At 33.6% G+C, this 15,438-nt stretch overlaps 2 protein-coding genes across 2 annotated transcripts; one reads left to right on the top strand and one right to left on the bottom strand.

The window, feature by feature from the left end:
* Positions 1–426: 426 nt before the first annotated feature.
* Positions 427–4,388, top strand: LOC149417243 (B2 protein-like; the record flags this gene model as incomplete). Its single annotated transcript, XM_089640564.1, has 2 exons — positions 427–457; positions 3,431–4,388. Coding segments are annotated over 2 exons (375 nt in total), but the record flags the coding sequence as incomplete, so codon positions are not given.
* Positions 4,389–6,962: 2,574 nt separating this feature from the next.
* LOC149417242 (odorant-binding protein 10-like) lies at positions 6,963–8,108 on the bottom strand. The gene is made up of 2 exons (XM_089640563.1): positions 8,103–8,108; positions 6,963–7,313 (listed from the first exon to the last, which is right to left on the bottom strand). Exons 1-2 carry the CDS (start codon positions 8,106–8,108, stop codon positions 6,963–6,965), a joined length of 357 nt encoding a protein of 118 aa, XP_089496689.1.
* Between the last annotated feature and the right edge of the window lie 7,330 nt (positions 8,109–15,438).

The raw sequence follows: 15,438 nt of genomic DNA, 5'->3' as shown, positions 1-15,438 counted from the left end.
TGGCTTACGTTAATATATGTAGGCGAACAAATACTTTCGAGTAATAATTTCCATAGAATGTGAGTTTATCATCAGTTCTACGGAAAGTATTCACAAAATGCAATTATTACATATATTGCATTGCATGTAGGTACCTAACTAACTGCATTTCTCGCAATTATTAGGAACTAGGACCAGTTAACTACCTTATTCCTTGATGTATAAAAGGTCTAGCTGGCTTTGTTGAGTATTCAGTACAGAAGCAGTAGCAGAAAGTAAATAATAGTAAAGAAAGTAATTTGAAACTAAAAACTTACAATGAATTCATATCTTCCAATTGTTCTTTTGTTGTCTCTTTTCGCTCTTGCGGTAAGTCACATTTCTGAATATTTATAATATCAAACAAAGAAAATTTTTATTTTTAAATAATTGTCCACCTTTGTGTATTTAACGTCTATTAACGGGGGTTTGCTCGAAACTCCCATTTTAATTAATTCCGACGAACTCGAACAATATTTTTTTGTAGACAGATCACTGCGGATGGAAGTTATTTATATTTAATATTAATAAAAACAGTACCTTACCATTGAAACACCAGTTTTATATCTTTCTAGACGATGAATTAGTAACTTTGCAGGAGATTCCTCTAGAAGCATCCTAGATTTTGGTAATACGTTCATCAGAAATAATTAAAATAAACCCCACGGAAAAATCAATTTTCTAGGCCTGCTAGCGCAAATTCGACCCTAGGTCCATCCATTACGCCGGGCCGCGCGCCGTATATTGTTTTTACATGACTTCATCACTTATGTCTTTAAGATTCCCATTTTGTTTTAGAGATTTGTTAGAGTAAGTTTAACCGCAGGTCTGTCCAATCAATACACAGGGATAAGACAATAGCAGAGTTGTGTTAACATCTCCGAAGCTTTTCTACTATAGGTACTATTACAAAGTTTTTCAGCAAAAGTGCGCAATTATGTTTTTTGTATGTTTTATTTAGTTATAAAAAATAAGATTTTTATATCTAGTATAAACCTTTTAACAACTTATTTCTATGACATTAGGGACACTTTACAATACATCTAAAACTTATTCTTTGCAGTATTTAGGCATAACCCACGAAAAGCAACATGCTTTTAGCTTCTTTAACATTTGTCTGTTATTCATTGAAAAAATCTCAAATCCTTTAAAATAGAGATTATTTTGGGTTCCCGACAAATTTTGAAAGTCAAAAATCTCGTGTTAATATTTGACTCCTTAAAAATCAAATAATCCTCCTGTTAAGTTTGATAACCATATAATACTACTGTATAAAGCCTCCAGGCGGCTTCAAAATTACACTTACACTTACAGACATGTGTCGTGAATCCTTCCTTACAAAAATAAATAATCCTTTTTTTTTGCTTGGTGTAAATTAATTTAAAATTACTTACCAAATTTTTTCTGGTATTTTTTTACCTATTTTGTAAAAAAATATTATTAGTATATGGCAACACTTTTTATTTTTTGGTTGGCACTACTGAAATTTCAAAAGTAATTAAATAGTCATTAATTTGATTTTCTTAAGTCATAGTTGATAAATAAAACATGGTTTCTATGTATCGCGTACGAAATTTCAAAACTCTATAACTCAGTTAATAGTGCCGACCCCCACCTAATTCTTACAGTTCGGATTCCCTAGCCCTAAATTAGTCTAAATCAAGTTCAATTTCGGTTATTCGAGTGACTCCCATAAAAAGAATTTTTTCGGATTCCTCTCCAATGTAATCATTTTTTGTAACACAGACCCAAGATCTGAAGATCTGGTGACATTGATTGCGTTGGTAATTACATAGGTAACGGTACGCAGGAGATACGCCAAACGCATTCGCAACATTTGTACCTGCGAATGCATTTCCGCATCATAACGGGCCGTCTTTTATCGTTTTAGTGACACAGCTCGACTGTGGAACGAATTGCCGACTTTTCCGTTTCCTCTATTCGAGATTCAGGGTCGCCCGGCGATGCATTCCCTTTGCTCCAAGCAATTTTCTCTCATAACCTCTCTGGGATATTTTCTTGAATACGCTGCAAAACAAGAACTAGTAGAACAACAACAATGACTCGGTATATCAGTCGGTCCGTATTCTCACTCAAATTTAGGTGGGCTAAATCGGCCGCTTAAGACTGGGTAAGCCGCAGAATAGTTCATATTTTAGACCTCGATGCGCTAGCAGCAACAAATGTCAAATATGACGTTTATGTTATTAATTACGTACTTATTTCACCGAAATAAACGTAAATGGCCTGATTTTATCAATATTGACTATTGTATTCATCGAATGATGAGGGATGAATGTTACGATGTTGATGTTATAGTCTGGTAAGGTAGAATAAGAAGGATTTTTCAACGCTCTTACAGTGTTTTTAACGGTTAGTAGTTATATTTACATAAATAGTGAATTGATACCAGCAAATAAATACAATTTAAAATTCAATCAGCACCATGCTGATTGAAGTTGGAAACTTTATCAAAAAATCATCTCCCAAATTAATCCTGCCTAAAACATTTGACAATTCGAAAACTCTCGATCTCCCGAAGACAGTAAAAGAACAAATGTACCACTCCCGTAGACAGTAATTTGGTTTTACATAAAAAAATTAAGCACATTCTTCTATTTAGATCAAAGCCAACACATGTATTATTACTTATATCTAGGCTTCCGACATATATACGGATTACGTCCCAAATCGCGCTAAGCTCGACATGCCAACCAAGCCTAGCCTTAAATCAAGCGATATGCCGGACCTATACATGTTTTCATGGCTCTTTATACTATACTAGAGCATACCACGGGTAGGATTTGTGAAGCTGAAATTATTTCTATAAATAATTTTTAGCTCAGAATTATTGCAGCTTCAAAACAACAAAAAATCATATTGAATCTATCCAATGACTTGATAAAAAAACAAGATGTGTTATATTCATAATAATCCAACAAAAGGCACTGCTTTTGAAAAGGATAACCATTCAAAGAATTTGTATATGAACTGGCCGGTAAACCAAGCCCACTGGACTAGTTTAGTGAAACCACGCGCATTGTCTCAGTAACGTTTATTCACTATATTAGTTAATCAAAGCATTTGACCAAAACAAATATGCATTTGAATGAAAACTTATTATTTAATTGAAGGAGAAGATAATACTAATAAATCTAAACTCAACATTTCATGTTCATGAAGAAGGCAACCAACGATCTCAACTGGGAATCGAACCCAGGATCTCTGTCAATGCCTCTGGCCACTTGGCCATTGATATATTAAATTTATGAGTATTACTTTCAAAAGTTAAAAGCAACGGTATTCCAATAAAACAAATATTGAGGAAGGGTTGTTTCGCAGAATTTTAACAATTCATCAAATTTCAAAATTGTCTTTCTTTATTTTTCTTTTTTTCAGTGCGGGCTCTCCGACGAGCAGAAGGAAACCATAAAGAAGAATCACGGCGAGTGCTTGGAGGACACCGGAGTGGAAGAAGCATTGGTGAAGAAGATGCGAGAGGGAGACTTCTCGACGGAGGACGAACCCCTGCAGCACTACGTGTTCTGCATGATGCGCAAGAGTGACCTCATCACAGAGGACGGTCACTTCAACAAGGAAGTCGCCATGTCAAAGTTGCCCGAGGACGCCGACAGGGAAAAGGTGGAAGAGGCCATCGACGCGTGTCAGGATGAGCAAGGAGCTACACCACACGAGTCTGCCTGGCTGATGGTCAAGTGCTACCATGAAAAGAACCCCGACCATGCCGTCATGTAAACTAAACAGACAACAACATCGCTACATTCAACACCTCGGATTGACCTTAGCTCCACTCAAAGCATGCTTTCTACCACAAGAAGAATTCCAACAGTGCAAGTGTCTATTATAGTCTGCTACTAGGAGAAGAATTTCCGATTTTACCATCATGGAGCCGAAAAAACCTGGGCTCATCTTTGTTACCTATTATCTTCTCACTAGAATCTTCTTTGTGTTGCTAGATACCTTTTACGAGTTCAATTTCACTATTTCCTATTAAAATCCTATTAAAAACGTGATGGCAAGCCATTTCCTAGTAAAATATTAGTTGGTACTTTCAGAATATATCGGAACACGTGTTCATACATCTACGCTCTCCTGGTAAATTTAATGACCAAGTGCAACAATATTAGAATTTTTCCGAACATATGTTCCGAAATCTTCATGAAACGTTCGTGTTTTACTGATAGTTTGTTAAAAAATCTGTCAATTCAATCATTTTTAACAGCAATACGAATAATTTGACAAGATTTGAAAAATATTTACATCAGTAAGTTTTCTTCGTGTAATATAGGAATCATCATGTGAAGTTAGAACATTATGATTTGTGTGAATTTTCTGTTTATATAAATTGTCTTACCATTTAAATATTTTGCTTATACATTTTTTTTGCTTATATAAATTGTCTGCCTATATAAGTTTTCTGCTTTCATAAATTTTACTATGATATTCATTTCATTTCTCATAATATTATCGCTCATATAAAATTTTGTTAAAGAAAATTATTCGTTTTTTTATTTTTATAATCCTCACCCCACTCTAATTCAAACAAATTTATTCAGTTTTATCCGGAGGTTTCGATGGGCTGTTACCCCAACAAGAACATTTGATCATACTACCATGTGAAAAAAACACAAGTTTAATCATCGTGATTAAATTTTAGGTTATTATGCCGTCTTGCGCTTCGTCCTTCTTTAGCAAACGTTTCAGGCAGCCTTCCAATGACCATCATCAGGGTAAATGTTTCATATGTTTTTTTTTAATGTGAAACCAAACAATAGTTCCCAACTTCTCCCAACCGTCTGGAGTCAGTGATGCTATAGCATCCCCAATTGTGGTATGTTGTGCGGCTAAAGGAAGGTGGGGAAGTACCTGGCTATTCAGATCTGGTCAATAAACTCGGCAAAAGCCATTTCAAGCAATGTTTAAATTCTGAATGGAGTTCTTACACCAGGGCGATACTGAGAGTATCTTGCAATCCAGAACGTGCCACAAATATACTATATATTATTTTTAATGAGTAAATAAAATTTATTTGCGCACGCCGAGATTTGAACCTGCGACTTCCAGCTTGCTAGTTGAGAGCCTTACCCCTCGACCACGGAGATTGTTGAATGTGCATGTCTTTATGAGGTAAGGTTTACTCCTGTATCACTATTATTTTAAGTACCATCATTTATTACGTGATAGTCATATGGGCGATCTCTAAATAGTAAAAACAGTCGCTTTCCGCGTCTGTCTGTTTGTGCGCTTAATTCTTCCAAACTACGCAACGGATTTTGATAGAATTTTCACTATCGTTTAGAGGATTTCTTTCGAAAGGTTTGCATACATATTATATGAATATTATAAATTTAGAAGGTAGGGAAAAGTCGATGTTTTTTAAACAAGTCGTAAAAATATATTTTGGGGCGCTTACATTGCTGACGCTGGCTAAACCTTATGAGATACATCAAAATAATGTACTACGGAATTGTATATCTTAAAAAGGCCTATATAAAAGTTTGCTATTGTATATGTCTATCTCCTAAAGATAACCCCCAGCAAGGCCGGCTACACCTCAGATAATAATAAATAATCGAAAAATAAAAATATTCCATTTCAACCGCGGGTTTATCACAAGGTTTGCATCTTCACCCCAAACACGTCATTTATCCACTTCTAACTTCTTTGAAGGAAGTATTATATGCACACCATAGACATATGAATATTAGTAGACCTGCCCTAAGTGATTCAAAGCGTATTACCCCCACTCCCCATACCGGTTCCATTGGAGCCGGCTGGGCTCGCGTATGGCCTCAAGTGAAATTTGAAAACGTGACGTCATCATTCTTGTGCGAACTATGGTCGAGGCATCATCGGTTCATTTTACGAAATAACACGGCAAAATGTTGACTTGTACTATGAAAACTTGTAAAAATAGATGTGAAAAAGAGAATAAACCCAATTGTCGTATTACATTCCATATATAAGCATTATTTTACTTTATTTTAAGCATATTCACATCGTATAATATAGATCAGTTTTAGAAACATATACTATCACATCGAGAAACGTCTGGACGCGAAACACAAAGCTGGTTGGTTGCTGGGAAGTAAATTATGAACATTTATAAAAGTGTCTTAACTAAATACTTAAACGAAATATTCGACTCTGAAAATAGAACCGAATTTTTTTGCCGAATTTGGACTTCGCAAATTTGTTCATAACGTGGCGAGTAATTTGCGCTCCCATGTAAAAATGTCTATTCATTCAAAAGCAGATTTTACTTTTAAGAAGTAAATGGTGATATTATAATGCGAGATGCCTATTTACTGTCAGATTGATTTATTGACGAATCACAGTCAGCCTTACGCCCTTCGTTCTTCAACAGTTGATTTTACCCCTCGCCATTATCTTCTCGTCTATTAATTCCTATGTCTGTGATGCACACCATACTAATATAAATTTATTTGCTTTGTTTTTAATATCATAAATATGATACGCAATGTTTGCGGTGACCGGATAAATCATCAAAATGATAATTCATCACATCTTTAAAAAGTTATATAAAGTCATGGAAAGTGATGAAACAAAAACTTTAATAACAGGGTAAGAAGGTTAGGTTAGGTTAGGTTTAAAGTTTTTATTTTGATCGTTTCTAATGACTTTATATCACTTTTTAAATGTGTGTTGAATTGTCACTGTGTTGATTTACCATATAACCATTTTATGCTTCGTGATTTTTCTATAATTGGGAATAGAGAATTTGCAACAACGATTTAGGTGACCATAATTATTTATTTTACTATCAGCAGAAAAAACATAAATCTGATGGTTATTTTAAATTTAATTTTTGTGCAGATTAATTGATTTTAACAGTAATTACACAGTGTTACATCAGTTCCTCATGCTTAATTAAAACTTGAAAACTTTGGTGTAATTATGATTTATATGAAATCAACATCTGGTCTGATATCCACGTAGCATTTGGACATATGGTAAACCTTTTCGATGGGAGTTCCCTTCTGGTTCTGGCAGGTGTCAAAAGCAACTGCGTCCTTGTCTCTATCTTCCTTGCTGGGGACCATGGACAGAGCCACTTCCCTGTTCAGGTTTCCCTCAGCATCCACCACGCCTCCCTTGCTCAGGATGCAGAAGATATACTTTCGGAGACCCTCGTCATCGGGGAAAATGTGGTCCTTGCGGATCTTGATAACTTTGGCTTCGTCCACCTTTGATTCCACCAGACATTCCTTGCGATATTTATCGATATCTGGCGATGTCACGGTTCCACAACTCTGGAAAAGAATGTAATAATATGTATAAATTTACAACTCAATAATTTTTATCAGGGCCTATGTCATCTTTGGGAATGTTGTGTGGAGGGACTTTTTAATTATAGGAAGGAGAGTAATTTCTGGTTAGGGAAAAGAAATGAGGGGTGGATAAGAATCTAGGGATGAGTGTGACCAAAAGTGACCACTGCGGTGCAAGGCGTTGGAGAGGTCAAAGGGTCTCCCCAAACCAGCCTCTCCCGATCTGACACGCTAAGCAGGAAAAGCGCTAAGCGCATCTCGCTTGTCACCCCTGCTGAGTCAACAAACGTAGCGAACCACTTGGGGTTGCCATTGGCTGAGGTGTTTATTACCCAATAAATGGTTTCCGGAGTGACGGTAGCCAACCCCGCCTCTCAAAATGAGTTTGGAGCTTGGAACAGGACTGAAATACTGGATTGGAATTAAAAGGGCCTCAGCCGACGGAGAGTCGAGGAGGTCAAATCTTACCCCAGGATGTGGAGCCGTAATGATGAAGAAAATTATTATTTTAAATAATTCAGTGTAAAATATGATTACTTTGAACAAGGGTGAGCTCCAGATTCATAAAAATATCACAGTAAAAACATTTGTAAAGTCTGTCGACTCGCAACGCCATTTTCATCGATTTCAACGATCCATGTTACTTTGATATATGTGACCTAATATAAAAGTAGTATTACATGAATTTATTGTGGAAAATGAAAACCAGAGAAACAAGCCTCCCCCTCCTTTCCAGTGCTTATTGTTAGAAAAGGGAAACAAATTGTATACGGCCATATTCTTATTTATTCAGAATATAGTAATATATAATAGATTTGTATTCATATTAAATATATGATTTAACTTTTATTTAATATACCTGTCGTTTACCTTTATAGCGATTATTGTGATTACTGTTTTGATTAGATCGCAAATCGTTTTTTTTATTTAATTGAGCCGTCCTCAAATTTATCGTACTATAAGATGACATTGTCCAAGGTTATTTCAACATAATTTGATAACAAAGCAAAACGTGAAAGGATGGTATTATTTTTATTGCACTTATATACCCACTTGTCAATTATTTTATGCTTAGCCGGAAGAGATTAATTCGACAAAATATCAGTGCTTTATTGTTTAGATAATTACCTATCTATCAAAATTTATATTTGTAAATTATATTTAATTACTTCGACCACGGAAATTTTAACTTGTATTTGCAGGGAAATAAATGTAGATTTATTAAATAAAGGTCATTAGATTGGGGGGATGATAATGGAGGAGTCACAGAGGGGATAAATCACTCCGTGTTTAAATTAAGATTAAGGCAATGCACTACGTCGTGTAATAATTTGAATCGAGCTGCTATCAATAACACACCTTACGTAGATGGCGATAAGGCTTAAATTCCCGCTTCACACCATCCACCTGTTTTGATTTATGCAAGAAAAAAACATGGCCAAAAAGTGCCCTTTATTTTATTTTGTGGATGTTCAGGCATAAATATTAAAAAAAATTTCGATCAATTTATAATTAACTTGATTTGCCACATTATACAATAAAACCATAACCGAAAATGGGATCGTAAGTAGGAGATTTTGAACTTTAAATCAGTTTTCATAGTCGTGTACATTATTTTTTCTGGGCTTATAAAAAGACTTATCTAAAAAATACTCGATTATTTCAAAGGCTAGGATGTATTCTATTTGCAGTATTTAATTAAAGCATCTGAAATATTTCTAGGCGACCAAATTTTAAAAGCAAACACATGATTTTAAATTACTACGTAGTGCATCGAATTTAATATTAACATGTTCGTATTATATTAAACCAAATAGTACAATGATATTAAAGATTGTCAATGCATAACTGAAAAGGGCACGCAGAATTCCATTATTTTCTTGAGGTTAGTTAGTAGCGTAAAAAATGTAATACAAATCAACACGATTTTTAAACCCTGTCAGATGATTTAATAGTTTTGATAGTGCTTACTGAAGAGGAAACATCTGTCACCCCGGAAATTAAACATGACAAGATAGGTACCTAGCAGGCCCACCAAAAACTAAATTGATTTTCAAGAGAAAATTACAGCAGAGCTTTAAGGTGAATCAAAAACAATGATTTAAAGATGAGTATTACCCGATGATTGTTAGAGAATTGTTAAAGGTCGAGTTCGAATTCCACAGAATTTAAAACTGATTACAAACAAGCCAAAGTTAAATTTATTGTATATCTTCACTATATACAAAAAAAGGACATTCTCATTTTGGTTTCATATTTAATAGATTCACTTTTTTATATATTAAATTTAATAACGGTACTATTATTAAATTGACAAAAGACGGTTTATTATGACAGCTGTTTCGGACTGTGGATGCTTTATCAAATTTTAGTTAAGCCACATAGAGACGATACATTTTTTTTTCATACAGTTACTTATAATGAAAACAAATAGATTTCATTTTATTACCCACGCCATTATTGATTTCCGAGTAAATATCAGGTAAGTTCAAAATTAAAATGGGTTCAAATGGAAGAAGAACAAAATGGGTATATCTTAAAAAGATAAACAAAAATTGTTCCAATGAAAATTGTTTATTTCTCTTTTTATTGGTTTCGAAACATGTCGTTATTTTGATTAGATGGTGAATACAAAATTATTTATTTTCATAAATTAGTTTTCTCTCTAAATCTAATGTAGTTATACTTGCACTGTTTTGTTGCCAAGTAGGTGAAAACTCACAGATATTAATGGTTTATGGTGAAGTGAAGTTTTGGGTTTATTATTTGAAAGTTTGCAAGGAATTTAGGAAGATATTGAGAGAAGCGATTTAATTTGATTTCTGTCACTTACATCGTGGTTGACAATTTATTGAAAATATCGTATTTAAGAAAGCTTAATCATAAGCGAATAAATATATGTATAAGTGTTAGATCTATCAAAAAAATTATATTTAAAAATGCAAAAATCAATCATTTTCAATACATGTAGGATTACGAAAGATTTTTTAAATATTTTTGCTGAGGGATCAGTAGGATTTATAGGCCCTGTTGGGAGTTCTACCGAGCTGAACGCTCTGATATGAAAATATCTGGAGTTGGTGAATTATTTTCCCATTTGATCTCTGAGGAGTTGATGTGTTGCTCTTGTATTTTTTGTATTTAATTTGCTTATATAATGCACTTGCATAATGTAGATTGACTAGATGATAATTTGTGGAAAAGTGTGTGGAAGGGTTTAGTTTTTCCTATGGGGAAGATTTAACCCGGACATAAAGTCGGAAAATTAAAAAAAAATTATTTTAATATTATTTCAGGCATATTGTCGAAATGAAAATTGTTAAATATTACTTTTTTGTTCAACTTAGCTGTATTTAAAATGTTTAGGTTTGTACTTATATTTTCCAGTCACTATTTGAAAGCTTCCAACTATTTTTTTTTTTTTTTAATAAATCAAAAATACTTACAGCAACTGCAACCAGGGCAAGAAAGGCACATGTAAACATGAAGGCTTTCATTTTGAAACGTTTTGGCGGTCCTGTGAACTCGTATAAAACAATTTCAGAACTGATGATGGTTGCAGATTCCCCTTGCTTTTTATATAGCTCAAGCTCTGTCGATTATGTGAAAAAACCAGCCAAAAAAAAGTTAATAGATGCATTAGCCTATTACACCAACAGCCACAGTTAAAATCACAAGATTTTTTCCAATTGAATCTCTAAAAATTCATAATAAAAAAATGTACCAGTACTGAAGTGGATATTAATATTTTCGGGAGTCATATTATTTCGAGTAATTCAGTTCTAGGTACTCGGTATATTCGAGTTTCATTGTTCATTATCAAATTTATTTACCTGATTTGAATATTTTAAACAAATAGCTAGCTAATTTATCCTGAACATTTAGATAATGATCGACAACACAGAATACCATATAGAAAAAAGATCATAATAAGGTTGCAAACCTATCAATTAAATAATTAAAGATTGATATAATTCGAAGTGTACATGCGGATCCAATGCATACAAAGTTATAACAGACGCACTTACTTTAACCAGTGACATCAAATGTAGTAAAAAATTTAAATGAAAAATAAAATTTCTCGTCTAGCTCAGTACTCCATCAGGATACATGCAAAATTTTCCTTTAACTGTAGTGGTCGTAGAAGATTTTAAAATATTGTCAGGTTATTCGTAACCAGGGATGATTGTCTTTCTTTTTTAATAATTAAATTGATTAATCATATATTTAAATCATTCTTAGTTTTATTTAGAGTGTCTATCATTTTATATATATCTCTTAGATCATAATGGTGTGCTAAACGGGCTGGGGCAAGAGGAAAGTCAGTCAGTGTCGATATTGGTTTCCATTCAAATTTACGTTGAAGGCATTTCTAGTTTTATCTATTCAGTGGTTTTTTCTGATATAAATAAAGAGAAAAATTTTCCGCATTTTTTGTCGGGCGCATACGTTGACCGCTGAGTTATGGCCCAATGATATTGACGGGCATATATAAATAATAAAAAAACATAATGATCAACTGATTAAGATCATTTACGGAACTGACAAGTGATGAACGACATTATTAAGGATTTCAAAAGAATAAAAAATATATCATTGAAGAAGAAGACAATACTAATAAACCTAAACGAAATACGAAGCGGAAAAATAATACGCAAAGGTCCTTGTTATCGTTATCCTAGAGGCATTATCCCGGCAAGACAGAGATCCTGGATTCGATTCCCAGTTGAAGCTGTAATCTTTTTTATTTTTGTTTATCATGTTTTCTTTAGATTTATTTTTAATCACGTTGTAATCATTCAAAAAGATAGTAGCCAAAAGTATGGGAAAACTTAGTTGCAAGATGTACTGGTTTACATATAGTATATAATATATGTACTATATTGTATATAGGTATATACTATATACGTATACTATATTGTATATAGGTATATACCATGTGGTTCAATGATAACTCAACACAGTGACAATTCAACACGCTTTTAAAAAGTGATATAAAGTCATTAGAAACCATGAAATTATTTTTTTTAACCTAACCTATCCTAACCTAACCTAACGTAACCTAACCTAACCTAACCTACTTAACCCAGTTAATAAAATTTTTGTTTCATCACATTCCATGACTTTATATAACTTTTTAAAGATTTGATGAATTATCATTGTGATGATTTATCGGGTCACCATACTATATACGTATACTATACACATATACTATATACATGTATTAAACACATATACTTTATACGTGAACTATATATACATGTACTATATGCATATACTATATGCATATACTATATATACATAGACCGGTCAGTGGTTGAGTGGGCATAGAGCTTGGGTCTCACCCGAGCGTCGCGTGTTCGATTCCTCGGCTGGCTAAGTCCTCCATCACAACACAAGCAATATTTTCAGCTTACTGTGGTGGTAGTAGGAGATTTTCAAATATTGTCAGGTTATTCGTAACCCGGGAATGTTTGTTTTTCTTTAAAAAAAAAAAAAATCTATTTTATTAGTTTTATATATCGTTTTTTTCAGAGTTTTTTCTTTTATCTCTTTCAGCCAGATTTTTATTCTTGATTTGAAATTTTTCAAATATTATTTTCGCTTTATATAATCGGGAAGGATGTTGTGGAGTTAATTTAATTTAATTATTTTTATTTTTCAATTTAAGCCTGCTAAACTGTTCAGCAGGTACATACAGACAACACTTCATACAATGACACGGTTAAGTTAATATAACAGAGAATATATTTCGTCGCAAAATAAATATATTTTTTTGTCCGAATGTGGTTTATGACCTGGAATATTTTTTATGAACACGCGGTATTGTGGAAGATTCGGTATTTTTTAATATTATATTTTTAGCATATATTTTTTGTATATTTGGTACATCAAAACTATTGACAACTTCATTCAAAGGCGTTCTTATGGGTACTTTCAGTATGGCATTTATGATTTCTTTTTAAATTGTGTTCCAGTTATGTATATTCTTAGAGACAGCATATCCCCATCCTATAATTCCATATTTAATACGACAATGACAGACAGCCCAATAGATTTTTTTTTCCTTTTTATTTACTACATTTCTTAGATTTTCAAAGAAATGTTTAAGTTTTGTAAGTTTTTCCGTGTTACCTTTGATAAGTAGATCCCATCTCAGATTTTCATCAATTACTACGCATAAATATTTTATGCTTTTGATTTATCTGTAATTGCGAATGGACAATTGCGAACAACGATATAGCTGATTAAAATTATTTATTAAATTATCATCGGGAAAAAAAACATTGAACTAAGGGTTTTTTTTATTTAATTTTTGTGCAGATTAATTGATTTTAACAGTAATTACTTTGTGTTAAATCAGTTCCTCATGCTTAAAACTTGAAAACTTTGGTGTAATTATGATTTATATGAAATCAACATCTGGTCTGATTGCCACGTAGCATTTGGACATCTGGTACACCTTTTCGATGGGAGTTCCCTTCTGGTTTAGGCAGGTGTCATAAGCAACTGCGTCCTTGTCTCTGTCTTCCTTGCTGGAGACCTTGGACATAGCCACTTCCCTGTTCAAGTTTCCTTCAGCATCCACTAGGCCTTCCTTGCTCAGGATGCAGTAGATGTACTTCCGGAGACCCTCGTCATCCGGGAAGATGCGGTCCTTGCGGATCTTGATAACCTTGGATTCGTCCACCTTTGATTCCACCAGACATTCCTTGCGATATTTATCCATATCTGGCGATGTCACGGTTCCACAGATCTGGAAAAGAAAGTAATGAGATGTATAAATTTACAACTTAATAATTTTCCTGAGGGCCTATGTCATATTTGGGGATGTTGTGTGGAAGGTCTTTTTAAGGATAAGAAGGAGAGGAAGTGCTCTTTGAGGAAAAGAAATGAGGGGTGGGTAAGCATCTAGGGATAAGTGTGACCAGAAGTGACAGACGTATAAATCTATCCCTCCCACTGCGGTGCAAGGCGTTGGAAAGGTCAAAGGGTTTACTAAAACCAGCCTCTCCCGATCGGGCAGGCGCATCTTGAACACACCTCGCTCGTCACCCCTGACTCACCAAACGTAGCAAACCACTTGGGGTGACCTATGGCAGAGGTGTTGATTACCCAATAAATGGTTTCCGGAGACGGATGACCGTACCCAAAACCGCCTGTCAAAAAGAGTTTGGAGTTTGGAACGAGAGTGAAATACTTAAATACTGGAGGAAAATTACGAGGACCACTAAATATTTGTTGAGGAGGCCAAATCTCACCCCAGGATGTGGCGCCGTAATGATGAAGAAAATTATTATTTTGTTATGTCTCCGTGCTGAAACTGCAAAATGTATCGAAGGGTAAGCTCCGGATTCATAAAAACATAACAGTTATAACATTTGTCAAGTATGTCGGCTCAATGACATTTTCACAACGAGCTCTGTAACTTTGATATATCTGACCTAATACAATAGTAGTATTACATGAATTTATTCCGAAAACTGAAAACCAGAGAAACAAGCCTCCCCTTCCCCTCCAGTACTTACTGTTAGAAAAGGGAAACAAATTGTATAAGGCTATATTCCTATTTATTCACAATATAGTAATATATGATATAACTTTTATTCAATGTCGTTTACCTTTATTGTGATTATTGTGATTACTGTTGTGATTAGATTGCAAATCGCTTTTATTTAATTGAGCCGTCTTCAAATTTGTCATACTATAAGATGACATTGTCCAAGGTTATTTCAACATAAATTGATAACAAAGCAAAACGTGGAAATAAGGAATTATTTTTATTGCACATAAATACTCACTTGACAATTATTTTATGATTAGCCGGAAGAGTTTAATTCGACGAAATATTAGTGCTCTATTGTTCAGGTAATTACATACCTATAAAAATTAATATTGAAAATTATATTTAATTACTTCGACAATAGAAATTTTTACTTGTATTTGTAGATACATAGGGAATTAAGTGGAGATCTATTTATGAGTAATTTCTAATACAATTAATGAATAATAAGGGTATTCATATTATTGTGCCGATGATATTTTAATATGTGATTTTTTTAATAAATAATATTGAACCTAAAAAAACAAATTTAAAAAATTTATT

This window comes from Hesperophylax consimilis, chromosome 15 (genome assembly GCF_061612785.1).
Source record: "Hesperophylax consimilis isolate HC1 chromosome 15, BYU_Hcon_1.0, whole genome shotgun sequence".
In the NCBI taxonomy this organism is placed as follows: domain Eukaryota; kingdom Metazoa; phylum Arthropoda; class Insecta; order Trichoptera; family Limnephilidae; genus Hesperophylax; species Hesperophylax consimilis.
Note: the sequence above shows the minus strand (reverse complement) of the source record. Positions and strands in the feature narration are given on the sequence as shown.